This window comes from Panthera pardus, unplaced genomic scaffold (genome assembly GCF_024362965.1).
Source record: "Panthera pardus isolate Hobbes unplaced genomic scaffold, ASM2436296v1 HiC_scaffold_2, whole genome shotgun sequence".
NCBI lineage: Eukaryota > Metazoa > Chordata > Mammalia > Carnivora > Felidae > Panthera > Panthera pardus.
Window position 1 is genome coordinate 33,717,857 of NW_026526765.1, and position 26,425 is coordinate 33,744,281.

Sequence of the window (26,425 nt, forward strand, 5' to 3'; positions counted from 1 at the left end):
ACAAAATTAATACGTGATTCCTGTCTGTCCTCTATATTTAGAGTGACTTGGAGGAAGAAACTGTTGTTATAAAGGTCAGCTGGGAAGCCTTTGTGGTCCATCGCTTATAAATTACAACACACTATTTCCCTATTTTTAATGTTTCCTATTAGATATAAAACTATCTTTCATAAAAAGATAGGATGGAGATCATTCAAGATGTGCTGTGTCAAACTGAAAAAAAACTTGAGTTAAGATTTGATAAGAGGCAAGAATATAGGGAATGCAAAGTAGAAATTACACTTGTTGACGAAGTACTTTGAAACTCACACATGAGAGGATGAACTTCACACACTATGAGCACTTTGAGGGTGTTGAGGTGTATGGCAATATAACTTCTTGTAAATGCAAAATTTTGGTACCACTGGACGCGAGATGGTTAAAGTACATTAATACGGGCTAGCCAAAGCAGATCAGAAAGAAATAAAACAAACTCAGGAGCTAAAATTAAGATTTGGAAAAGCGATACTCCAACACCTAGACTAGAAACACACACTAGCGCTGGGATCTCCCCTCCCAGATGCACAATAACCTCTCCGCTCAAAGACTTAGATGTGCTACAAGGGGGCTGTCAGGCTTTACCATTTCTGACTAGGAGATTATAGTCATTTGATTTTAGGCAACGCTCTCGCTACAAAGGCCAAAATCGGACAGGGGCCAGAAACACAAGAGCAAGGCCAGACAGTCAACCACCACCAGCCAGTCGCTGCCACGCTCTCCTCCCAGCGCCCCCTCAGAGAAAGCTGGCTTCCTATTGGACCAACCTGAGGGTGTGGGCCGCTCCCGATTGGTTTAGAGGAGGGGGCGGGAGAGAGGCGTGCCCTGATGTCATGCCAGCCCCTAAAGTATCCCTACCGCTCAGGATTGTGGGAAGGAGAGGAAGTAACCGAAGACGAAAAAAATATAAACCGCAGCAACCTTTACGGGCCTGGACCGGCCCTGTTGCCGAGCTGGGGTTCCCTCCCACCAACCGGGTGAGCTCCGCCCTTACGCCCCGCCCAAGCCGGGAATCAGGTGACCGCGGCCCGGCAAAGTCACGTGGCTGGGGCGCGCCCGCCCGTCGTGGCCATGGCGGCCGCAGGTTCCAGTGTGGTAAGGCGAGTGGAAGAGCTCGGGGACCTGGCTCAGGCTCACATACAGCAGCTTAGCGAAGCCGCCGGCGAAGATGGTGAGGGAGCGGAGGAGAGTGGGGCGGGCGGGCTGGCCGTAGTTCATAGCTGGCACTCGACCGCGGTACGGGCTGGAGGCTGCGGCCTGTGCTCGGTGTAGATCCCAGGCCAGAGCTACCGAAGGTGTTGCACTTGTTACCCTCGCTGCACCGTCGATTGTCCACCTCCAGAAACTCACGTTGCCTTAAGCCAAGGCATTTGTGTCTACACTGCGTTTTTTATAACCCATGAAAACCGCTTACATCTGAGTCAAATCAGTGCTGCTCGTCTTTATGCCTATAGCGATTGGGAAAAGAGTAGAATCTGGATAAAAGTACAAAAGTTTAAATGAGTAGTTAAAGCTGACTGATAGTACGCTGGTAAGTAATGATTGGGGTGCAGTAAAGATAGCTAGGCATGTGTAACAGTTAAACTTTTTAATTGCTGCCTTATAAATTTTCGTCTTCTGTTTTGGATTCTAAATCCAACTGTAAACAATACTCTACAGAAGAGCTTTGCATTGGTATAGTTTGGACGATTCTTTTCTATACATCGCCTCAGTTCTCACCACGGCTCTGTTAGTGTTAGAACACTTGTTTGGAAAGGTCCAAGTGTTTTCCTTAGGAAAGACTGGCTTAGAGAATTACTGCGACTTTTAAGTTTGTCTTATTTACATCTCAGCTCCCTATAGGTTCTACATTATTTTATTTTTGAGTTTTGAGCATTTAGTAATACAGATAGGCTTTTAAATTCTGGTGGTCTGTCATCAGACTTACAGGAAAATAGTAGTGGAACATTTTGCCAGATTATTGATTGTTGGTGAATGTATTGAATAGGGTCCACAATGAAATGGCTCAAGTTCAATAAAGATTATTTGCTTGATTATCTTTTCTTAGAGTATGTTTTTCAAAATCCACAGACCACCCTGAAGCTGACTTCTTTTTTGGTTTGTGGTAAGTGAATCCCAGGATTCACATGAATAGTTTATCCACCGTAGTGGCTATTACCTGGAAGTGTATCCAAATTACCTCTAAATAAGCTATACAGTGATCTTCACCCCACACCAGCTCCACTTAAACCAGACTAAAGAGATCAAAGAATGTTTTTTATTCACTTATCACTGAGCCCAAACGTCATTCTCATTTTTCCATGGAAGAGTTCTTTACTCCAGACTAGAATAAGGGGTGGAAGTAAAAGTAAAGTGGTGGGGCACAGAAGTGGCTCAGCTGGTTAATCATCCTCCCTTGGCTCAGGTCATGATCTCATGGTTGGGTTTGAGACACCATTGGGCTCTCCACTCTCAGCAAGGGGCCCGCTTCAGATCCTTTGTCTCCCTTTCTCTGCTCCCTCCCCTGGTCACTCTCTCTCTCTCAAAAATAAATAAACATCAAAAAAATTTAAAAAGTAAAGTGATGTATGTCCTTGTTGAGAGACATTATTTGATTTTTTAATTTTTAAAGATTTTAGTTTTAAGTAATCTCTGCACCCAGCATGGGGCTCAAATTTACAATCCCAAGATAAAGAGTCATATGCTCCAACCACTAAACTAGCCAGGCACCCCTTTTTGGGAGACTTTAAAGTTGTGAAGATTTACTAAAAGTAAAATAATACTGATCTTCGTTATGAGCTATTAATGAGTATTAATGGCAACATTTTCTTATTTTATGAAGTTAAATTAAAACATGGTTGCAGATGTTTGAACTGAAATTGGCATTCTTTTCCACACAACAAAAATAATATTCACTCAATATGTGTCCTTTCCTGTAACAGCTACATATTTGTATTACATTATAGGAATTGATAGTTTTCTGTTTTCTACTTCAAATGAGATGAGATGCAACTAGACATTATTCTAAGATTGCTCTCCTTTTTATTTCTGGTCAATTTTTGTTCTTTCTCATTGTACAAGCACAATATGTTCAGTATATAGAAATATGCCATGAGAGGGACTTTTTCCAGAGGTCATGTAAGAGTCACTTGTCTTTGCCTTGCCAGTCGTCACTTTCAATGGTTCTAGTAAAAATACTATATTTTATAAAAGTTTGCTAAAATGTGAGCCATTATCCCCTCTCCCCTGTACTTAGGAATTCATGTGAGATACTCCTTCAGCAATGGTTTAGTGAATTTAGTACAACTCTTTACATTTAAAATAATCTTGCAAATTAAGAAGAAGAAAATGTCAACTAAGTTTCTAAAGCACATATAGAGTGCCATGTTCCATTCACAGTGGAATTTTTTTCCCCCCAGGTTGGGAGATGCTACTTCTGGGCTGAGAGATTGGAAGGCAGTGCTAAAGAAGTAGCTTTCAAAGCAAAAAAAATAGTGGATCTTAAATCAATCAGAATCTGGTTTAGATACAGGCTAGTCCTCACTTGGAAAAACTTAAGGTCATTGTATGGTTGCCAACAGACATAATGAAGCTGGTGTCGCTTTCACTCCAATACTAAACAACTTACTATTTGTATAAGTGCTAAAGCTGGATCAGATGGGCCTGCAGTAAGTTCTACATTTTCTGTCTGTTGGCTAGTGTTGGAAAAGATACATATTTCTGAAGGGAAGCACAAAAGGGGCAAATTCAGAGACTTTGAAGTCTTGATGGTAGGCATGTCTAAATTTGACTACATGAGATGGTGCAGAAGGGTAGATAAATAGCACCTTGGTATGGACACTTGGCGGGTTAGGGAGGAAAAATCTATAAGAAAAAAGTGAAACCATGAAAACCAAGGGAATATGATACTGGAGACAGGGGAGAAATTAGACAACGTAGGGGTGCCTGGGTGGCTCAGTTGGTTAAGCATCCGACTCTTGGTTTCCGCTCGGGTCATAATCTCATGGTTTGAGTTCGAGCCCCTCATTGGGCTCCAAGCTGACAGTGTGGAGCCTGCTTGGGATTCTCTGTCTCCCTCTCTCTGCCCCCCCCCCCCACTTGCGCTATCTCTGTCTCTCTCAAAATAAATAAGAAATTTAAAAAAAAAGAAATTAGACAATGTAGAGGGGAGAGAGGGTGAATTGTTTTTAGAGGGCATATTAGAATACTCCTTTCTTTGAAAGAATTAGGTAATTTGTTCCACTTACAGGTTTTTGAAGGAATAAAATATGCAGATGGATTATGTAATTTTTTAGATTATGTAATTTTAATTATAACAGCTATTTACATACATAAATACATAAACAGGATAAAGTTAAAATTGCTCAGAGCTTACATTTTTGGCGCACTTGATTTAATCAGTCATGTTCTTTTAGGAAATACATTTATGAAATTATAAGTTTTTAGTGAAGAACTTTCTGTAGATTTATGTATATTGTTTGTACTATTCGAATACAAGTTTTCAATTTATTATTTAAATATTTTGAGTATGTCAACATCATAAAAGCAGCACTATGAAAATGAAAATACACATTGCATTTAAGAAATGGCAACTGAACCTGGAGAAGTTCAGTCTAGCTATTGAGAATAAATTACTGTGATGAATTTAGGTAGGATTAGGCATTATGATGTACTTCATGGTTTACATAAGATATTACTACCATGCTGCGTCTTCATGCTGTGACATAATATGATTTCAGATACACCATTTTTTTTTTGTTTAAAGAACACCTTGAAACTATATGAAATTCATGTTTTTATCTCTTACAGATCACTTTTTAATTCGGGCTTCTGCAGCTCTAGAAAAATTGAAACTTCTGTGTGGAGAAGACAAAGAATGTTCAAACCCATCAAATCTTCTAGAACTTTACACACAGGTACTGAAACAGATGTGGTTTCTGAGATGATATGGGGACAGATTGCCTATATAAGATGATTGACTCTGACTCCAAAGTTTAGGTGTAGTGAAACCAATTTATTCTCTATTTAAAGTGTTTGATTTTTGGGGCACCTGGCTGGCTCAGTTGGTAGAGCATACAGCCCCTAATCTTGAAGTTGTAAGTTTGAGCCCCACATTGGGTGTACAGATTGCTTAAAAATAAAATCTTAAAAAAAAAAAAGTGTTAGGGTACCTGGGTGGCTTAGTTGGTTAAGGGTACAACTCTTGGTTTCAGCTCAGGTCACGATCTCACATTTTGTGGGATTGAGCCCCACATGGGGCTCTATGCTGACAGTGGGGAGCCTGCCTTGGATTCTCTCTCTGTCCCTCTTTATCTGCCCCACCCCCACTCACATGCTTATGCTTGCTCGCCCTCACTCTCAAAATTAAATAAACCTAAAAAAAAAAAAAATAAAGTATTTAATTTTGGTCAGAAAAACCCCTTTATGTATAAAACATATAGACTTGAAACTTTGAAACTATAGAAAGAAGATTTATTATTTAATGTTAAGGAAAAAAATCTTGCAGATAGCAGAATTGCTTCCCTTTATATTTCATTAAGCAAAACACTAGTACATGCAATTTCCAAGCTTTTGAAAGTTATTCAGAGGGAATAAAGGTCTCTGTAAGGTCCCTGATTATTTTTTTTTTCCCTGAAATTCATCCTTTTTTGGGATCCTCCACATGACTCTCCTGCTATTGTTATGCAACCGTATAAAATTTTTCTGCACCCCAGTCTCCCCCCTGCTGCTTTTTTTTTTTTTTTTTTTTTTTTACTTTCCTTTCAAATTCAGGTCTCTGTATGGGGAAGACCTAGTTTGGTTTTCTCAAACACTGCTGAGGCAAGTTGACATTAAGAAACATAATTTCATTATAGTAACTAACGTTCTTATAGCACTGTATAGTTGACAGAGTGCCTTATATGCTTTACTTGATAATGAAGACGAAGTGGTTATGAAGAGTAGAGTAAACATAGTTAAGCTTTCAAAGTACACTTGTATAGCATTTAGGGGCCTGGCACTCTACTTCTTATTGGGAGGTACATAAAGCTGGTTTCCGCCTTCAGATATCATGGTTGACTGAACCTATAACAACTTACTCATAAAACCCAAAGGGCTGCTGTTATTTGGCAGAGCTCTGCCTGGCTTTCTTTCCCTTTGGAAGACTCCCTGCTTGTTTCATTTCTTTCAGTGAGAGAGTTGTAAACATTTTTTTTCTCTTCAGATTTTTATTTACATTCTAGTTACTTCACATACAGTGTAATAACTGGTTTCAGGAGTAGAATTCAGTGATTCATTCCTTACAACACCCAGTGCTCATCATAACAAGTGACCTCCTGAATACCCATCATCCATCTAGCCCATCCCCCACTCACCTCCCTCCATCAACCCTGTTTGTTCTCTTTCACAGCCTCTTGTGCGTTGTTACCCTTTCTGTTTTCAGTGTTTCCCCCCCTCCCCTATGTTCATCTCTTTTGTTTCTTAATTCCACATATGAGTAAAATCATATGGTGTTATTCTTTCTCTGGCTGATCTATTTTGCTTAGCATAATATACTTTAGTTCCATCCGTGTTGTTGTTGCAAATAGCAAGATTTCATTCTTTTTGATCACCGAGTAATATTCCATGTACACACACATACACACACACACACAGACACACACCATGTCTTCTTTATCCATTCTCAGTTGATGGACATTTGGGCTCTTTCCATACTTTGGGTATAGTTGATAATGCTGCTATAAATACTGGGGAGCATGTGCCTCTTTGATTCTATATTTTTGTATCCTTTGGGTAAATACCTAGTAGTGCAATTGCTGGATCGTGGGGTAGTTCTAGTTTTGATTTTTTGAGGGACCTCCGAACTGTTTTCCAGAGTGGCTACACCAGTTTGCATTCCTACCAGCAGGGTAAGAGGGTTCCCCTTTCTCCGTATCCCTGCCAATACCTGTTGTTTCTTGTATTATTAATTTGGTATCTTATCATGATTTTGATTGATATTTCCCTAATGATGAGTGATGAAGAGCATCTTTTCATGTGTCTGTTAGCCATCTGTATGTCTTCTGTGGAAATATGTTCATGTCTTTTGCCCATTTCTTCACTGGATTATTTGTTTTTTGGGTGTTGAGTTTGATAAGTTCTTTATATATTGTGAGTACTAACCTGTTATCAGATATGCCATTTGCAAATATCTTCTATTGTATAGGCTGCCTTTTAGTTTTGTTGACTATTTCCTTTGCTGTGCAGAAGCTTTTTATCTTAACTACTAATTTATTTTTTCTTGTTTTCGTTGCCTTCAGTGATGTGTCTGGTAAGAAATTGCTCCAGCCTAGGTCAGAGAGGTTGCTGCCTGTGTTCTCCTCTAGAATTTTGATGGTTTCCTCTCTCATATTTAGGTCTTTTATAAATTTGAATTTTTGCATATGGTGTCAGAAAGGGGTGCAAATTCAATTTTCTACATGTTGCTGTCCAGTTTTCCCAACATTTTTGTTGAAGAGTCTGCCTTTTTTCCATCAGGTATTCTTTCCTTCTTTGTTGAGGATTACTTAACCATGTAGTTGTAGATCCATTTCTGGACTTTCTGTTCTGTTCCATTGATCTGTGTGTCTGTTTTTGTGCCAGTACCATACTGTCTTGATGATTACAGTTTTGTAATATAGCTTAAAGTCCGGAACTGTGATGCTTCCAGCTTTGCTTTTCTTTTTTATGATTGCTTTGGCCATTTGGAGTCTTTTGTCGTTCCATACAAATTTTAGGATTGTTCTAGCTCTGTGAAAAATGCTAATGGTATTTTGATAGAGATTGCATTAAATGTGTAGATTGCTTTGGGTAGTATGGACATTTTAACAGTGTTCTTCCAATCCATGAACATGGAATATTTTTCCTTTTTGCAGTTGGGGGGAGGGTCCTCTTCAATTTCCTTCGTAAGTGTTACACAGTTTTACTGTTACACAGTTTTACTGGTTAGGTTTATTCCTAGGTATCTTATGATTTTTGGTGCATTTGTAAATGGGATTGATTCCTTGACTTTTCTTTCTGCTGCTTCATTATTGGTATATAGAAATGCAACAGATTTCTGTACATTGACTTTATATCCTGAGACTTTGCTGAATTCATGTATTCTAGCAATATTTTGGTGGAATCTTTGGGTTTTCCACATGGAGTAACATGCTGTCTGTAAATAGTGAAAGTTTGACTTCTTCCTTGCCGACTTGGATGCCTTTTATTTCTTTTTGTTGTCTGATTGCTGAGGCTAAGACTTCCAGTGTTATGACAAATAGTAATGGTGACAGTGGGCATCTGTCTTGTTCCTGACCATACAGGAAAAGCTCTCAGTTTTTCCCCATTTGAGGATGATATTAGCTGTGAGTCTTTTGTATATGGCCTTTATGATGTTGAGGTATGTTCCATTTATTCCTACTTGTTGAGGGTTTTTATCAAGAATGGATGCTGTATTTTGTCAAATGCTTTTCTGCGTCTATTAAGAGGGATTATACAGTTTTTATCCTTTCTTTTATTAATGTGGCGTATCATATTGAATGATTTGCGGATACCAAACCAGCTCTGTAGCCCAGGAATAAATCCCACTTTATTGTGGTGAATAATTCTTTTCATGTACTGTTGAATTCTATTTGCTAGTATCTTATTGAGATTTTTTGCATCCATGCTTATCAGGGATATTGACCTGTAATTTTCCTTTTTATTGGGTCTTTGTCTGGCTTTGGAGTCAAGGTAATGCTAGCTGCATAGAAGGAGTTTGGAACTTTTCCTTCCATTGCTATTTTTTGGAACAGGTTAAGAAGAATAGGTAGTAACTCTTTAAATATCTGGTAGGATTTCTCTGGGAAGCCATCTGGCTCTGTACTTTTATTGGGAGATCCTTCTTTCCTTCTTTCCTTCCTTTCTTCCTTCCTTTCGAGAGCATGGATGGTTGACACGGGCGGGGAGGGGGGAGAGAAAGAGAGAGAGGGAGAGAGAGAGAGAGAGAGAGAGAATCTTAAGCAAGCTTGATGTTCATGATGTTCAGTGTGGAGTCCGACATGGGGCTCAATCCCACAACCCTGGGATCATGACCTGAGGTGAAATCAAGAGTTGGACGCTCAACAGACTGAGCTACCCAGCGCCCCTGTTGGGAGATTTTTTTTTTTTTTAAGTTTATTTATTTATTTTGAGAGAGAGAGCTAGCAGGGAATGGACAGACAGAATCTCACATAGGATCTGCTCTGTCAGCGTGGGGCTTGAACCCACAAACCATGAGATCATGACAGAGCTGAAATCAAGAGTCCGATGCGACTGAGCAATCCATGCGCCCCAGGAGATTTTTGATTACTGATCAGTTTCTTTGCTGGTTATGGGTTTGTTCAAATTTTCTGTTTCTTCCTGTTTCAGTTTTGGTAGTTTTTATGTTTCTAGGAATGTGTCCATTTCTTCCAGATTACCGAGTTGATTGACATAATTTTTCCTAATACTCTCTTACGGTTATTTGTATTTCTGTGGTGTTGGTTATGATCTCTCCTCTCTCATTCCTGATTTTATTTATCTAGGTTCTTTCTCTTTTCTTTTTGATAAGTCTGGCTAGGGGGTTATCAATTTTATTAATACATTCAAAGAGTCAGCTCTTAGTTTTGTTGATCTGTTCTACTGGGTTTTGTTTGTTTGTTTCTACTTCATTTATTTCTGCTCTAGTCTTTATTATTTCCCTTTTTCTGCTGGCTTTAGGCTATATTTTCTGTTCTTTTTTAGCTTCTTTACATGTAAGTTTAGGTTGTGTCTTTGAGACTTTTCTTGCTTCTTGAGGTAGGCCTGTATTGAATATACTTCCCTCTTAGGACTGCCTTGCTGCATCCCATAGGTTTTGGACTGTCATGTTTATATTTTCATTTGCTTCCATGTACTTCTTTATTTCTTCTTTAATTTTCTGATTTACCCATTCATTCTTCAGTAGGATGTTCTTTAACCTCCATGTATCTATGGTCTTTCCAAATATTTTCTTGTGGTTGACTTCAGGTTTCATAGCTTTGTGGTTTGAAAATATGCATGGAATGATCTAGATCTTTTTGTGTTTGTTGAGGGCTGATTTATGACCCAGTATGTTTGTTGCACTGGTTCTCAATACTTGCCCCTGTAGAGATGCATATGCAAGGTGCAGGGGCGCAGGGCTTAGTGTAAGCACCCGGTCTCCACTTGGTCCTCTTTAGCTCACTGAGATTGCTCAGTACTGATGGGCGGCGGGGGGAGGGAGAGTGCAAAATGGCTTAGCCTGGCTCTTCCGTCCCCAGAGCAGGGAGCTTGTGCCTGCCACTTTTCGTGTAGTCCTCACAGAAAATCACTTCTCTTGTGTCCCTGGCTTTCATCAAATCCCTGTCTTCATGCTGTCTGTGTCTGAGCTGTTTTATCTCAGGTGTGTGGCTTGATTTCTAAACTCCGAATTTTAGGGACTTGTGCAGCAGGGCCCTGTGCTGATCCTCTGGGGGAGGGTCTCGCCAAGCTGTTGCCCCTTGCCAACTGTCCCAGGAAAGTGTTTGCAGGACCGCGCAGTGGTTTGGAGTTCATGGCAAAGTGGAGCAGAAAACTGGCATCAAGACTCGCTGTCCTCAGTCAGTGTCCCTGCTCCTATGCCTGGGAATCGTGTAGCACGTTAGCACCACCCTTTCTTCTGTCCCCTAGAAGGCCTTGCTGCCACTCCCAAGTGCAATCCAAGCAGGGGATCTATTTCTCCCCCAACAACCAGAGAATCCTCAGACCACACTGTCTTCTGCAGTGTCTTCACCCTCCTTCCCCACGGGAATACTGCTAAGCCAGGCACGACCTTGGCAGTGGTGGACTTCTAAAACTTGTTGCACTCCACTCCTTACAATACTTTGCAGTAGTCTTTTTTTTTTTTAGCAGGGCTCCCTCTCCTCTGGAGCACCCTCAGTTCTTATCTCCCCCAAATCAACTCTCTGCAGATTCTACCTTCCACAATTTTACTTGTAGTGTTATTTTTTCAGTCAGTTGATTTCTTGGGTGTTCAGAATGACTGGATATTTATCTAGCTGTGTTCAAGGGAAGAGGGAAGCTTCCCCCTATCCCTCCATCTTAATTAACTTCTACCCTCTAAACATTTGAATTTATTTCTAAAGATAAGATGAAAGACCTAGAGATACAGATTTGAATTCTCCAGGCCCCCTTAGACCCTAATTATGGTTCTGAATCAAAGTTACTATCCGTAGGATAATGATTTGCTCTTCCTGACTTAGGCCTTCAACACAAGAACACTTAGCACTTAAGTAGCCCTGTATAATTAATATTCTGTGTGTTGTACATATGTTAATTCATTCTATCATCAAAGCAAGGAACTTTGAAAAGCAGTTTCTTTATTTTACCAATAAAATTGACTGTCCTTGGTTAGTTGGGTGATTAGTGGAAGAACTCAGTTTCCTTAGTCTTAGTCCAGTAGATTAAAAAAAAAGAGAGAAAGGGTTGTGTAGTTTTAAGGTACTTGAACAGAGCATCTTATATTTAGGAATGCTAGGGATTTAGTGTTTAAATTGCATAATGTTGGCTATATACTGCCTTTATTGGGTGGCAGAATACATATTCCCCAAATGCTAGGTCTGCATTTGAAGAAACAAATAAACTATTTGAAGATTCAATATATGAAACTAGAGGTAGTGATCTTAAATTGATATAGCAGGCATTTAGAAAATTTTCAAGAAGTATGTATGTGTAAATTGCAAGGAACATAATATATTTTTCGTAATTAATGTCATATATGATTAGCTTAAAGTCTTATTTATTTACTTTTTTTGAGAGAAGCAAGATTATCATTAATTCAATATTTTACTAAAATACCTATGAGGTTTCCTATGAGGCCCATCAGAGACTATGTGTACAGCTAGACATTTTTCCCACTTTTCAAATTTAATTGTCTAATAAATCATCTGTATATGTAAGGTTAAAATGTAAGTTATTCACATTTCAATCATTAATGGATACTTTTGTTTGTTTTACTGCAGGCCATTTTGGACATGACATATTTTGAGGAGAACAAACTAGTAGATGAAGATTTTCCTGAGGACTCTTCACAGAAAGTAAAAGAGCTGATCAGTTTTCTTTCAGAACCAGAAATTTTAATTAAAGAAAATAATATGCATCCAAAAGTAAGTTTTGTAGTCCTGTGAATTATGGTGGAATGCTGTTTCTTCCTCTTCTGCTCTTTAGAGTCTGTCATTTCTTCTTCTGGAATGTGTCTTGGTCTCTGTTTAAAATGAAGATTAAAGGAGGGATGTATGAGACTTTAACACCTCAGACCAACATCACGACTAAAGTATCACATACATGTTTCAGAATATTTGCATGATGGAATTGTATTGGAATTACTGGTGCCTGATCATTTTCTAAACACAGATATTTGCTATTTCTGCTCCCTTTACTTCCGCAGATTGAAGGTCCTGAGGGATCTAATTAACACATCTCTTGTCCTTTTTACAGTCTTTTTCCTCCTGGGCATTTGCTGCTTTTCTTCCTATTGATCACCCCATCGCTCTGAGGCCCTCAGAGCCTGGCTTTTGTTCTTCCCCAAACATCTGCCCTTTCTCCCATCCTGGAAAGATACACCCTCACCAAGGATATCTTAATCCTCTGATTTTCTCTATTCTGTCTGCTTGACAACCTGTTCACATGCTTTTTATTGTCAACTCTGTTTAGATGATTCCAAGATTTTTGTCTAGCCCTGGCTATTCTTGCAAGCAAATAATTTATTATCTTTAACTGCCTGGTGGCTCTCTTTACCCAGATTTTTTTTTTTTTTTTCTCTCTATGTGTTTATCAGGGGATGTTAACTGTGGGAACAAATAATCCCAAGTTTTAAATGATACAACACAGTAAAAGTTTGATATATTAAAACCTTATATATAGTTTTTTTCATTATTTTATTCTAACAGTACTACAAGTGTCATCTTGTTTCAAGTAACAGATTTCTAAAAAGTTACCCTTTTTTAACACTTATTTTTTATTGAACTGTTGTTGACATACAATGTTACATTAGTTTCAAGTGTATGGTATGGTGATTCAACAATTTCGTATGTTATGCTATGTTCATAAGTGTAGCTACATCTTCCAAGGCAATTACAATACCATTGTACCCATTTTCCCTGTGATTTACTCATTCCATAACTGGGAGCCTGTATATCCCACTCTGTTTCCTTCACCTGTTTTGCCCATTCCTCTGGCAACCATCAGTTTGTTCTCTATTTATGAGTCTGATTCTGCTTTTTGTTTGTTTATCCATTTGTTTTGTTTTTTAGATTTCACATGTAAGTGAAATCACGTGGTATTTGTCTTTCTCTGTCTGATTTATTTTTCCTAGCACGATACCATGTAGGTCTATCTACGTTATCACAAATGGCAAGATCTTTTCTTTTTTATGGCTGAATAATAACCCTTTGTATTTACCACATCTTTTTTATCCATTTATCTATTAATGGACATTTGGGTTATTTCCATATCTTGGCTATTATAAATAATGCTGCAATAAACGTAGGAGTGCATATATTTTTTTAAATTAGTCTTTTTGTTTTGGGTAAATACCCAGTAGTGGAATTACTTGATCATACAGTAATTCTATTTTTAATTGTTGAGGAACATTCATACTGTTTTCTCAGTGGCTGCACCAAATTACATTCCTACCAGTAGCATACAAGGGTTCCTTTTTCTCCACATCCTTACCAACACTTATTATTTCTTGTCTTTTTGATTCTAGCCATTCTGACAGGTGCAAGATGATATCTCATTGTGATTTTGATTTGCATTTCCCTGATAATTAGTAATGTTGAGCATCTTTTCATGTGTCTGTTGGCCATCTCTATATATCTTCGTTTGAAAAATGTCTATTCACGTCCTCTGTTCGCTTTTTGATTGGATTATTTGGGGGTTTTTTTGGTGTTAAGCTATATAGATTCTTTATATGTTTTGGATATTAACCCCTTATCAGGTATACCATTATGTTATTTGCAAACATCTTCCATTCAGTAGGTTGCATTTTCATTTGTTGATGGTTTCCTTTGCTGTGCAGAAGCTTTTTGTTTTGATGTAGTCTCAGTAGTTTATTTCTTTTGTTTCCGTTGCCTCAAGAAAAATACCTAAAAAAATATTGCTAAGGCCAGTATCAAAGAAATTACTGCCTATGTTTTCTTCTAGGCGTATTGTGGTTTTAAGTCTTACGTTTAGGTCTTTATTTTATTTTGAGTTTATTTTTGTGTATGGTGTAAGAAAGTAATCCAGTTTCATTCTTTTTCATGTAGCTGTCCAGTGTTCCCAGCATGATTTATTGAATGAAAAGTTATCTTTTTAATCAGATTATGGAATACTTATATTTCAGATATATTAGAAATGGCTACTAAAATACTTAAATATTATTTTCTAAAAAATTGTAAATTGGAGTAGTTATTTTCACGTAGCAATAGATTTCTAAACTTATAATTGATTCAAACAAAGTAAGGCATTCATGAATAATAAGTAGCCAAGTAAAGGGCAAATTTTGTGAAATGAAAGTGTTTTGAATTGCTCAATATTTTGGAATTTAATTTTGATTTTTACAGATGTGACGTTTCTTTTTTTAGCTAAGTCTTTGTTGTGTTTCAGCCCTGCGATTTGCTTGGGGATGAACTTCTGGAATGCCTCTCTTGGAGAAGAGGCGCTCTACTCTATATGTATTGTCATTCTCTGACCAAAAGGAGAGAGTGGCTCACAAGAAAATCCAGTTTGCTTAAAAAGGTAAAAAGGTGTTCCTTATACATTTTAGATTGTTGACTTTACAGGTTTCAAAAAGCTGTCATTGGTGTAGTACGAAGAGTAGTGGAATCAAAGGGTCTGGGTTTGCACTCCAGGTTTCAACTTACTAGCTATGTATTCTTAAGCATATGGGAATTATTGTGAAGATTAAATAAGATAACATGTGAAAGCCTTTGTAAACTGGGAAGTTGAAGTGCTTTTTTAAGTTTGGGATTTTTTTTTTAAATAGAATATAGACTGTCTGTATTAATTTCTAAGCATATTTATGGCCTGAAGGAAACAAACTTGGCTGTGACCCTCTCTCTGTCAGCAGATCACTCATAAAGAACCTCGTGACCCTACTGTAGAACACTGTAACCCTCTGATTCATCTTGACTCTTCTGACCAAATCTGTAAATCCAAAGAACCTGTCTTACATTGTTTCACTAAGAATTCAAACTTGAGTTGGTTGTATACATAGTTTATGCGGGCCTAGAAATGAGAGGTTACCCTTGATGTAAAATTTTGTTCATAGTATTTCTTAAATTATAATAAGTACATGTTTTAATAAATTATTTTTGAACAATTACTTGTTATTTTATCTTTTTCTTCCTCTGTTAACATCTTTGACAAATATATTACTGAGTCATGTGTTCTTGATTAGTTTTTTCTTTTTTTATCTCCCATACTCTTTTGCTAATTGGAGCATTTGGAAGGTTGTATTTATAAGTTTTGGGATGGGGTGGGTCCTTCTACCATTGTGATATAATAACCACAAGATACATTTACAAACTAGTCAGTTTTCTCTTAAGTAAAGAATGGGGGGGAAATTAACGTTTGAGGTTTCTACAGTTCTTCATATAATACTTATAATTCTTTGGCTTTGATTTTCATTTAGTATCTTATTGATGGAATCAGTTACTTGCTACAGATGCTAAATTACCGGTGTCCTATCCAGTTAAATGAAGGAGTTTCTTTCCAAGACTTAGACACAGCTAAATTACTGAGTGAAGGTAATGTTATCTCTTTTTGCAGTTTCCTGTTTTAAAGGTTTTTTTTTTTCTTAATTTTTACGTTTACTAGACTTTATTCTGTTTTAAATGAATTTCAAGGTACATTATATACCAAAAAATAATAAAAGGGCTTTTAAATATCTTCTCATGTAAAAAATAAAAAATACTGCTATTCCCTTTATAGTAACTTTGAAAGAATTATATGTCATGCTGCTTTTATTTCATATCCCCAATTAGCCCAATTAGGCACTAGATTCGGCTACTTGAAACAGACTGGAAATAACTTTTTTTAAGTTTATTTATTTTGAGAGAGAGAGAGAGAGAGAGAGAGAGAGCCATGCATGCAAGCTGGGGAGGGTCAGAGAGAAAGGGAGAGAGAGAATCCTAAGCAGACTCTGCACTGTCAGCATAGAGCCCGACTTGGGCCTTGAACTCACAAACCTTGAAATCATGACCTGAGCCTAAATCAAGAGTTGGATCCTATCCGACTGAGCCACCCAGGTGCCCCGGAAGTAACTTTTAAACAAGTAGAAATTTACTGCTCTTTCACATAAAAATGGTCTTAAGGGGCACATGGGTGGCTTAGTCAGTTGAACGTCCGACTTCTGCTCAGGTCATGATCTCACGGTTCCTGGGTTCAAGCCTCATGTTGGGTTCTGTGCTGACAGCTCAACTTGGAGCCTGGAGCCTGCGTCAGATTCTGTGTCTCTCTCTCTCTCTGTCTCTGCCCTTCCCTCACTTGCACTCTCTCTCAAAAATAAATAAACACTGAGAAAAAAAACAACAACCAAAACCAGAGCTGATTATGGTGATTCCTATCAGGATCCTACCTTTTTCCTCCATCATCTTCAGAACTACAGCCTTACAGCTTCAGAGGGAGGCATTTATACATAATACATGTAAATAGTACTTCCCAGAGTTGTGCAACATGCACCTCTGTTGAGGATATTGCATTTTCAGTGTCTCAACATGCTTCTGGAGGTCTTTTCGTCTCACCTGTGTTTCAGTCTATAGGAATGGCAAAAAGATGTTTCTTTCAGTCAACACTGCTCCTTTGGAAAACCTTCTTAGAAGTTTCTGACACTTAAAACTTCCACCTACATTTCACTGGCAATAATTTAATCACATGGCTTCAAACAGCTACAAGGGAACCTGGGATTACAGTATAGCCCGTCACCTGATACATTGCCATCCCAAATAAAATTGTCTCTTAACTAAGAAAGAAGGGAAGAATGAATACTGGGTGGCAAATGTTAGTTCCTATCATATCTATCCACCTGAAAATATTAGGAACTGGATATAGAGCATCATTTGGGTTTTAGACTGAGGTATGGGAGGGAAGAACCACTTATTTTTGCCATCTCTTTGTAAGTGGAGGAACTGATGTCATGATAAGCCAGAAGATGTGTTGAAGGTCACATAGCTGGCAAGTGACATTAGATTATATGTGTAAACTTTCTTTTTACTTCATCTGAAATTTTGATGGGGAGAAATCAAATACGGAGAAGAAGAAAACTTAGGGAAAATTCTGTATTTCAATTTTATAAGTATATTTTAATTATCCTTTTTTCTTTGTTAGCTTTTGTAGGTTTTTCCATTTTATTTGAAAACACTGCTTAGAAAAAGCAGCATGATTTAAGCTACTGAAAGTTGTTATTTTCAGTTAATTCAGGCACGTAGCTGTCCTAAAAATTGCAAATACCAAATGCTCCTCCAGTGGGCCTGTTTTGACAAACATGGTGTTTTGGTTTATTTGTAGGAAGTATTTCTTGCGGATAACTAGTAAACTGATTAGCTGCATTGACAGTGGCCTTCCTAAAATCTCCTCACCCACCAATATGGATTGATGTAAAAGAAAAAGTAGGGATGGGCACGAAAGCCTATTTGGAACCAAAGAAAGTAGCAAGAGTCACCAATTTCTCTTATTCTCTCATTTCTAGTCATAGGGTAGTATACTCTTACAGCCTGGAATTTTCTCTTCAGGATGTTTGTGGTACTAGTGTCTTCTCTTAAATCATAATTTGATTGCATTAGCCCCTAGCTTCCACTACTTCTTCCACAGGAGAATCAAAAGGGACAGATAGGGTCTCTTTTTTCCAGGAAAAAAAAAAAAGAAAACAACATCCACTCCATAGCACTTTTGCCACAGGGCTAGGTACTCTTCTGGTGTTGGCTTCTTGTTCTCATCTAAAGCAGTTTGTTCCTCCCTACTTCATCTCTCTCAAGATGTAGGTTAGGAGCCAGGAAGCCTACCTGGCTGAATTACTCCTGATACCCCATCAGAGAGGTTCTAATTTTTTTTCTTCACTTAAAACATTTATTCAAAAATGAAAACAATGTAAGTGTTTTGACATGATAGTTTTTGTATACTTAAATCTGTATATTTTTATACATACTATGGTTTTGAAAATTAGTTCTTAGTATTCTGTAAGTGTGAAAATTTTATTTTAGACTTAGGAAGGATCTTAGAGATTTTATTTTATTTTATTTTATTTTATTTTATTTTATTTATTTATTTTAATTTTTTAATGTTTATTTATTTTTGAGACAGAGAGAGACAGAGCACGAGCAGGGTAGGAACAGAGAGAGAGGGAGACATAGAATCCGAAGTGGGCTCCAGGCTCTGAGCTGTCAGCACAGGGCCCGATGCAGGGCTCGAACTCATGGACTGGGAGATCATGATGTGAGCTGAAGTCAGATGCTTAACCGACTAGCCACCCAGGGGCTATTTATTTATTTATTTATTTATTTATTTATTTTAAATTAAAAAAAAAAATTTGCATCCAAATTGGTTAGCATATGGTGCAACAATGATTTCAGGAGTAGATTCCTTAGTGCCCCTTACCCATTTAGCTTATCCCCCCCTCCCATGATCCCTCCAGTAACCCTCAGTTTGTTCTCCGTATTTGAGTCTCTTCTGTTTTGTCCCCCTCCCTGTTTTTATATTATTTTTGTTTCCCTTCCCTTATGTTCATCTGTTTTGTCTCTTAAAGTCCTCATATGAGTGAAGTCATATGATTTTTCTTTCTCTGACTAATTTCGCTTAGCATAATACCCTTTAGTTCCATCCATGTAGTTACAAATGGCAAGATTTCATTCTTTTTGATTGCCGAGTAATACTCCATTGTATATATATACCACATCTTCTTTATCCATTCATCCATTGATGGACATTTGGGCTCTTTCCATACTTTGGCTATTGTTGATAGTGTTGCTATAAACGTTGGGGTGCATGTGTCCCTTCAAAACAGCACACCTGTATCCCTTGGATAAATGCCTAGTAGTGTAATTGCTGGGTCGTAGGGTAGTTCTATTTTTAGTTTTTTGAGGAACCTCCATACTGTTTTCCAGAGTGGCTGCACCAGCTTGCATTCCCATCTAATTATTTTTTAATATTTTATTAGCCAATATTAAACATAATTCTGAATAATCCTTAATATTAATTTTAAAAGTTCTACATGAATTCAAAATATTTTTGTGGCCAGATCTTAGTGATAATTTACCCAACTTTAGAACTTAAGAACACAGTGACCTAAATGATTCTTTAAAAAAAATCTCTGACAAACTGTTTTTTAGGGGGTTGGGAGTGATGGACCTCTTTTATAGGTAAAATAGAGATAGAAATGCAAATTAAATGAGGATTATATTAGTGATCATTTGGCTTTTCTAGTGTAACTGAAATGAGAAGGAAAAATGCTTAATGACATAAAAGGAATTTATTAGAGTTTTAATAACCAAGGTTTCTTTTTAAATATTTAAATTCTAATCTCTCAACCTAAATGATTTTCCCAGGAATATTTAGTGACATTCATTTGCTGGCTATGATGTACAGCGGAGAAATGTGTTACTGGGGATTGAAGCATTGTGCAGATCAACAGCCAGAAAATCATGAAGTGGATAGTGGTGTTTCCGGAGCAAGCTACACGACACAGAAAGAACCCTTGGATTTCCGAGAAGTAGGAGAAAAAATTTTGAAAAAGTATGTATCTGTGTGCGAAGGACCCCTGAAAGAACAAGAATGGAATACAGCAAATGCAAAACAAATTTTAAACTTCTTTCAGCATCATACCAACCAGTAAGTTCAGCTATTCTTTTTGAAACAGAAGAACAAAACAACCCGTGAAATGGAAAAAGTTCCAGAAAAGAAGACATATTGACACTGAGCTTAAGAATGTTACACTATGTAAAGATAACCAGCAGGGTTACCTATTTTTAAATGCCATCGCCATCTTTCATTACATATTTTTAAATCTATGAAGGAACAATTCTTTAATTTCTAAGATGGCATGTAATTTTAATTCAGCCATCCTGTAACTAATACTAAGTAGTAATCCAGTTTAGCTTTTTAGAATTTTTTTATTACTTTAGGTTTCTTTTTTTAATATTGTGACATAAAATTGACCACTTTAAATATCTTCAGATTATTTTTAGGTCTATCTTGAAGCTACGCTTCAGCGATTAAAATCAAGTCACCTCATTGCTTTAGATGGATAAAAAATGGGCAAAATAGAAGATTACAGTATTTAGACTCCCATTTCCAGAATAAGATAAATAATGCAATGCCACAAGAGAATTGTTCGATTTTTTTTCACCATGTATTACTAATAGAATTAAAAAATTTTATGCTATTGGGCTTTATATAACCATTTTCAAATGATTTTCCTGTTTTGTTAAAAGAAAATGGATGGCTTATCAAATGAGTAATGAAGGTGAAACCAATTTAGGTTAGTCCATCATTAGCTCATATGTGTTTAGAGCACACCTTTTTGGATGTATTGAAATTTTAATATTCTTGTCTTTAATAATAGAGATGGCCAGAGAACCTAACTTTCTATCTTGCTTACAGTATTTCTGTCTACCTCAACTCCTCTTGTCTTCTTGGGATGATCTGTCTAATACCTTGCTGATATCCTTGACTTCTGTGCCAGTGACTTCATCACATTCCAAGAGCTTACTCCCATAGCTACACCTTGAATGAAAATCACCATCTTGTGTTCTCTTTCTGAAATCTTAAATTGCAGTAACCGATAACAATTTCTATCTTTCCAGCTTTTTCACTTCCTCATTTTTGTTGATTTTTCTTTCCCTGTATTTCTATTCTTTTTTTTTTTTTAATTTTTTTTTTAACGTTTATTTATTTTTGAGACAGAGAGAGACAGAGCATGAACGGGGGAGGGGCAGAGAGAGAGGGAGACACAGAATCAGAAGCAGGCTCCAGGCTCTGAGCCATCAGCCCAGAGCCAGACATGGGGCTCGAACCCACGGACCGCGAGATCGTGACCTGAGCTGAAGTCAGACGCTTAACCGACTGAGCCACCCAGGTGCCCCCCTGTATTTCTATTCTATCTCTAGCTTCTTTACAGCCTTCTCCTCTTGACTGTTCCTCTTTCTCCTAAACCATCAGGCCGTTTCAGATTTTCTTCCTTTCCTCCAGCTTCAGCTTTATAAGGGTCACCAGTTGAAGTGCTCTCCACAGCCCCTTCAAGTCCGTTGTCCTCTTGTCCTTCAGTGTAACCATTCTGCACATCTCACCATTGAATTTATCCTGTCACCCACCTTTTCTGGAATGCTGTGTCCCATGTGAAGTTCATGTAACCCTTCAAGGTGTAATCCCTATGAGTGTCTCACCTTCGACTTTAGAAGAGCCCTCAGTATAAGCCTCTTGTTTGTTCCTGCTGTGGCTCCTCTCCTTTTCTCTTGGTGGCTAATCTAAACCTCACTACTTTTTTCATGTCCTCTATCTCCTCCCTTAGCATATGGCACTTGGTCCGCTCTTACAGAAAATTCAGACTATGAGGAGTTTAATTTCTATTTCCCAGCTTTGCCGTACTCATTTTCCCCATTTTTAGAAGAAAAGAGGTCACCTGCTTCCTGTCTAAAGCTGATCTCCACCTCTCCTCATTTCCCCTGGAGCTTCTTTTTTTTTCCTGCTTGTCCCTTAGATATTGCTCTTCCCTGAAGGTCTGTTTTCTTTTTCCCCTCCCCCCCCCTTTCCTTCTCTCCCTCCCTCCCAATCTCACTCTCGCTCTTTTTTTTTTTTTTTTAAACTTTAAATACTCTTAGGTGATGTCATTCATAGCCCTGGCTGCTTGTGACAGCTATAATGTTAGGCTGACTTCTAGACTTGCAACTCAAATCCCAGCTTCTCCTGCTCTCTGAGCCTTCTTTCTAACTGCCTATTAAATATCTTCACTCACACAATTTTGGTAATTCAGTATGTCCAAACAACTAACCCTCATCTTTTGTTTAAAATCCTTTTTGGTTCATGTTTTTTCTTTCTTTCTTTCTTTTTTTTTTTTTTTTTTTTCTTTTTTTGGTCTTTCACAGAGCAAGGCAACAAAGAATGCCACAATCTAGTTTCTGTCTACCTCCCCAGTTTTCTCTCTGCAGTGCATCCCATGTTATCATGTTCTAGTTCAGTGTTCCTCAGCATTTACAACCCAGGCTGCTTTTTGATAAACATTCTGATAGAACATCTTGGTATAAGGAAAATCTCTCCCTATCCCTGCCCCTGTCTCCTTGCTTATCCTTAAGCAACAGAGATTTTTATTTAATATAGCTTTTTTAACCAGTTTTACTACAAAAATACCTTTGTGCTTTCTAAGTATAAAAATTTAGATCATTTTTAGTATGGTTTTAGAACCACACGCCCCCTTACCCCCACCTTTTGGAGCATGATGATCAATTGCAAATACTTCAGTTCCTTTCCCATTGGGGTCCCCTCAGTACTCTGCAGATCTCATTACTTCTGCCGGGAATGCTTTGCCCTTCTTTGTGGCCAGGTGAAGCTTAGGACTTTAGGACTCAGCTCCAGTGATACTGGATCCATAAGGTTTTTTCAGCCCTTTTCAGTCAAATGTTCCTTTGCTTCTGCTCCCTTAATGTTCCTTCCCATGTTATCAAACAGGTAACACTGCTTTATAGTTCTTTTCCTTATGCGTTGGTGAACTCCATATTTAAAAAATGTATCTTAATACATTGTGCTTAATGAATGGTAGACCCTTAGTAATGTTTTTTGGTTTTGTTTTGTGGGGTTTTTTGCCTTTTTTTTTTTTTAAATTAATAAGAGACATGGTTCTTAAGTGCCGAACTCTGCACAAAAGGGTTGCTGCTATTGGATTCCAAACTGCCATGCCCTCTACACCAGTGGTTAATAAGGCAAATAAGAAATTAGTTCTCAGAGAAGTAAAGTATTATGTAGATTTGGAACCTGAGAAAACCATAACTTTCTCTTCAGAAATGGGAACTTCCATTTCGCCTTTACGACCCTTGGGAACCACTTGGGTCTCTCACTGGCTGGTGTAGTTATGAGGGTGCTACTGGGTGCTTTTTATACAACTTTTCCATCCCCCACATAATTGGAGAATGATCTGTAGACCATAACGCTTACAGTGCTTTTTACTAGGGTGTATTACAAAACAATGAACAACAGATTTTTGTATGTATGTGTTAAACCTAAGTAAATTTTATTTCATTTAAGTGAAGTATCTTCAAGATAACAAACACTCTACATCAGCAAGGCACTATAATTCCCTCATCAACAATTATTATGTGCCTACTACATGCCAGGTTTCATCTTAGGCATTGATGATATAGCTTTGTAAAGCATCATTTTTGGGGGTTTATATTCCAGTGGAGGAAGTTAACACATTTTAAGAAATAAATGTATCGTGTATTAAGTGGTTAGTGCTATGAAGAATAAAGCAGGGTAAAGGGCTTGTGTGACTCTGGAGAGGAGTGCTGTTTTATGTATGGTGGTTGGGAAGGCATGCCTATCTAGCATTAGCATCTTCAAATTCTCTCCCTTTGGTTAAATGCCTTGCTGCACATTCAGTACATTCATAAAGTTTCTTTCTTATGGAAGTTCTGATACAGAATTAAGGAACGAGTCAGTCACTACGTAAGACCTTTTTCCTTCGATTACATTTAAGACGTTTTCCATTGTGGGCTTTACTAATGAGTGAGTGAGAACCTAAAGGCCTTGTTGTGTTATTACATGGGGGGTTTCTCTCCATTTTGAGTTCTCTGATTGTTACTAAAACTGTTTAAAGGATTTTTTTTTTATAATCCTTAAATTTGTGTGTTTCTTTTGCAGTGTGAATTTTTTTATGTTAAGTAGTTAAGTTTCAAAGTAAGCTTTGAAACTTAAAGGCCTATCTGCTTTGTGGCATTTATAGGGTTCCTGGCTATTATGAATTGTTTGATGCTGATTAAGTTTCAAATCATGACAAGACTTTCCCTCATACCTTTGCATACAGTAGAGTGAAGTGAGTGAGGGTTGTGGCTAAAACTCCACAATAAAATTACATTCCTATCTTTACCCTCCCACTGTGGGTTCTGTGATGTTCTTTGAAGTGGGAACTGTATCTAAACGTATTCTCAGCTTCATTTTAATGGCATTCTTAAAAACACACAACTGGATAACATGCTAGTTTTGGATGGGTTGGCACTTTTCTCTTGCCACCTACGAGGGCTCCTTTTTTGGCTCTAATAAGGATACCTTATCTGCAACAGAATCCAGGATTCTGTAGTTCTCTAGTGTCACTTCCTTGTATTATTTTTAACACAGTATGAGATAACATGTTAGGAAGTATTGTATTAAAATGCATTTACTCTATCCATAAATAAGTATGTGATATGTATTCATGCTGAAGTTCTTTATTGTTTTTTGTTCTCTTACTTGTAGTGAAGATTTCCAAGTAAAATGTTTTGGAGCATATAAATTTTTTTTAATAAAACCATATTCCCATATTTGTACCTTGGTCTTTATTTTATATCTGAGTGTTGTATCAGAATGAAAACTTTCATTGTCTCAGTTTACTTTGACATCTGAACATTATTTCTTATGGTTCTAATAAATGTCATACAGTATAGTATATTGGTTAGGAATATGGGCTCTGGAGCCAGAGATCTGAGGTTAAATATTAGCCCTGTCGTGTCCTAGCTTTGTGGCTTCACATAAATTACTTAAACTTTCTGTACCTTAATATCCTATTATTTAACAAAGGAGCACTATTAGTACCTACATCACAGGTTATTGGAGATTAAATGAATTAATGTTCGAAGTTGCTTAGTTTAATGCTTAGCACATCCTAAGAGCTCAAAAGACTAGTTTTTATTATTTTCTTTAAGTCTAGTTTTGTGTATCAGTTCATCATGCTGAAAATATACTTACCAGCCAGGATAATTGAGTGACAAACTCTTGTTCTGGCCAGTGAGCACTCACTCACTGCCTTGTCAGTTCAAGTGGTGCTGACCTTTCTAAATGGAAAGCAAGTTTCAGAGAAGAAATTACTGGCTAGATAGACATTTCAAATGTTTGTTTTAGATATGGCTAGAAGGAAACCTACAATTTTCAGAAATTTTTCAGCCCCAGTCTCACAATGTATATATATATATCCCTGTATACCAACATCAACATTTACCTATCAGCTTGATTGACTTGGCTTCTAGTACCTTTAGGTCACACTGAACTGACAAGTCAGAGGCATTTAATGAAATATTAGTCATCTAATATTTCATCTATTATTTAATATCCTGTTTAAAAAATAGATTAAGCTGGGAAATCCACATGATTGAATGGTATGTAGCTATAAGAAGCAAAAGCAAATATTTCTGTATAATGCTATGGAGTCATCTTAAGTGAAAAACAAGGTGGAAAAGAGTATATAGTACTATTTAAGAAAGGGAATAAATATGTGTGTATAACCTTGTTTGCTTATATATATATATATATATATATATATATATATATACATTTTTTTTTTATTTAAAAATTTAAAAAAAAAAAAGGTACTTCTGGTGGGAGGTATGGAGAGAGGTACCAGATGGAGGGGACCAGGATGGAAGCTAGACTTCTGAATATACCTTAAGTTTTGTACATTTGACTTTGGAGCATGTACTACATTTTTACAAAGCAAGATTACATCAAAATTAAAAGCAACTCCTAAAATTCCAAAGCAAAATACAACAAATGAGCTGTATTGTGCTTCAAGTTGGTGGCTTAACTACACAGGAATATTTCAATTATTTTTAAAGAACAATAATTTGCATTCCCCTAGTGGATATCCCCAAGGGCTGTGAAGAAATCAAACTCCTCAGTAATTATAGTATTAATAACTCTGCTGATATCATTAGAAATGTGGATTCTCAGTGTAAGGGAAAAGAGACTAAATTGGAATCAAAGAAGGTAAGTAAAAATTCTGTAATTCTGAAGTTGAATAGAAATTAACAGCATGAACTCTTATTTTCTCTACATAAAGACCACCAAATAATGTCCAAATACCATTTCCCATTAAAATAAACCAGGGCTCTGGGTCACCTGGGTGGCTCTGTTGGTTAAGCATCTGACTTTTGTTTTCAGCTCAGGTAATGATCTCACAGTTTGTGAGTTTGAGCCCCTTGGGATTCAATCTCTCTCTCTCTCTCTCTCTCTCTCTCTCTCTCTCTCTCTCTCTCTCTCTGCCTCCCCCCCAACCCCATATATAACTAAACTTAAAAAAAAAAAAAAAAAAGAACCACAGCTCCCTGGAGATAACGGCTGAGTCATTATCATGGGCGGGACAATCAAATAGTTGATGAGAGACAACTTTTATTTAATCATCTAATCAAAGAGATCATAAAATTAGAATAGTAATACTTTAAAACTTGTAAACAATAATCATTGA

The 26,425-nt window shown here is 37.3% G+C and overlaps 1 protein-coding gene across 2 annotated transcripts in view; it reads left to right on the top strand.

Annotated features, from left to right (window-relative positions):
- The window catches only part of RIMOC1 (RAB7A interacting MON1-CCZ1 complex subunit 1), a 48,113-nt gene extending 23,604 nt beyond the window's left edge, over window positions 1-24,509 (top strand). Inside the window, exons 1-6 of one of the 2 annotated variants that reach the window (XM_019464269.2) lie at window positions 773-1,207; window positions 4,825-4,931; window positions 11,991-12,134; window positions 14,617-14,748; window positions 15,644-15,758; window positions 19,551-24,509. In XM_019464269.2, the coding sequence (XP_019319814.1) occupies window positions 1,108-1,207; window positions 4,825-4,931; window positions 11,991-12,134; window positions 14,617-14,748; window positions 15,644-15,758; window positions 19,551-19,837 (885 nt within the window). In that variant the 5' untranslated portion in view covers window positions 773-1,107 and the 3' untranslated portion in view covers window positions 19,838-24,509. Of the gene's footprint in view, window positions 1-772; window positions 1,208-4,824; window positions 4,932-11,990; window positions 12,135-14,616; window positions 14,749-15,643; window positions 15,759-19,550 lie in introns of those variants that run through there. The other variant, XM_019464270.2, reaches the window with a different exon arrangement.
- Window positions 24,510-26,425: the final 1,916 nt, after the last annotated feature.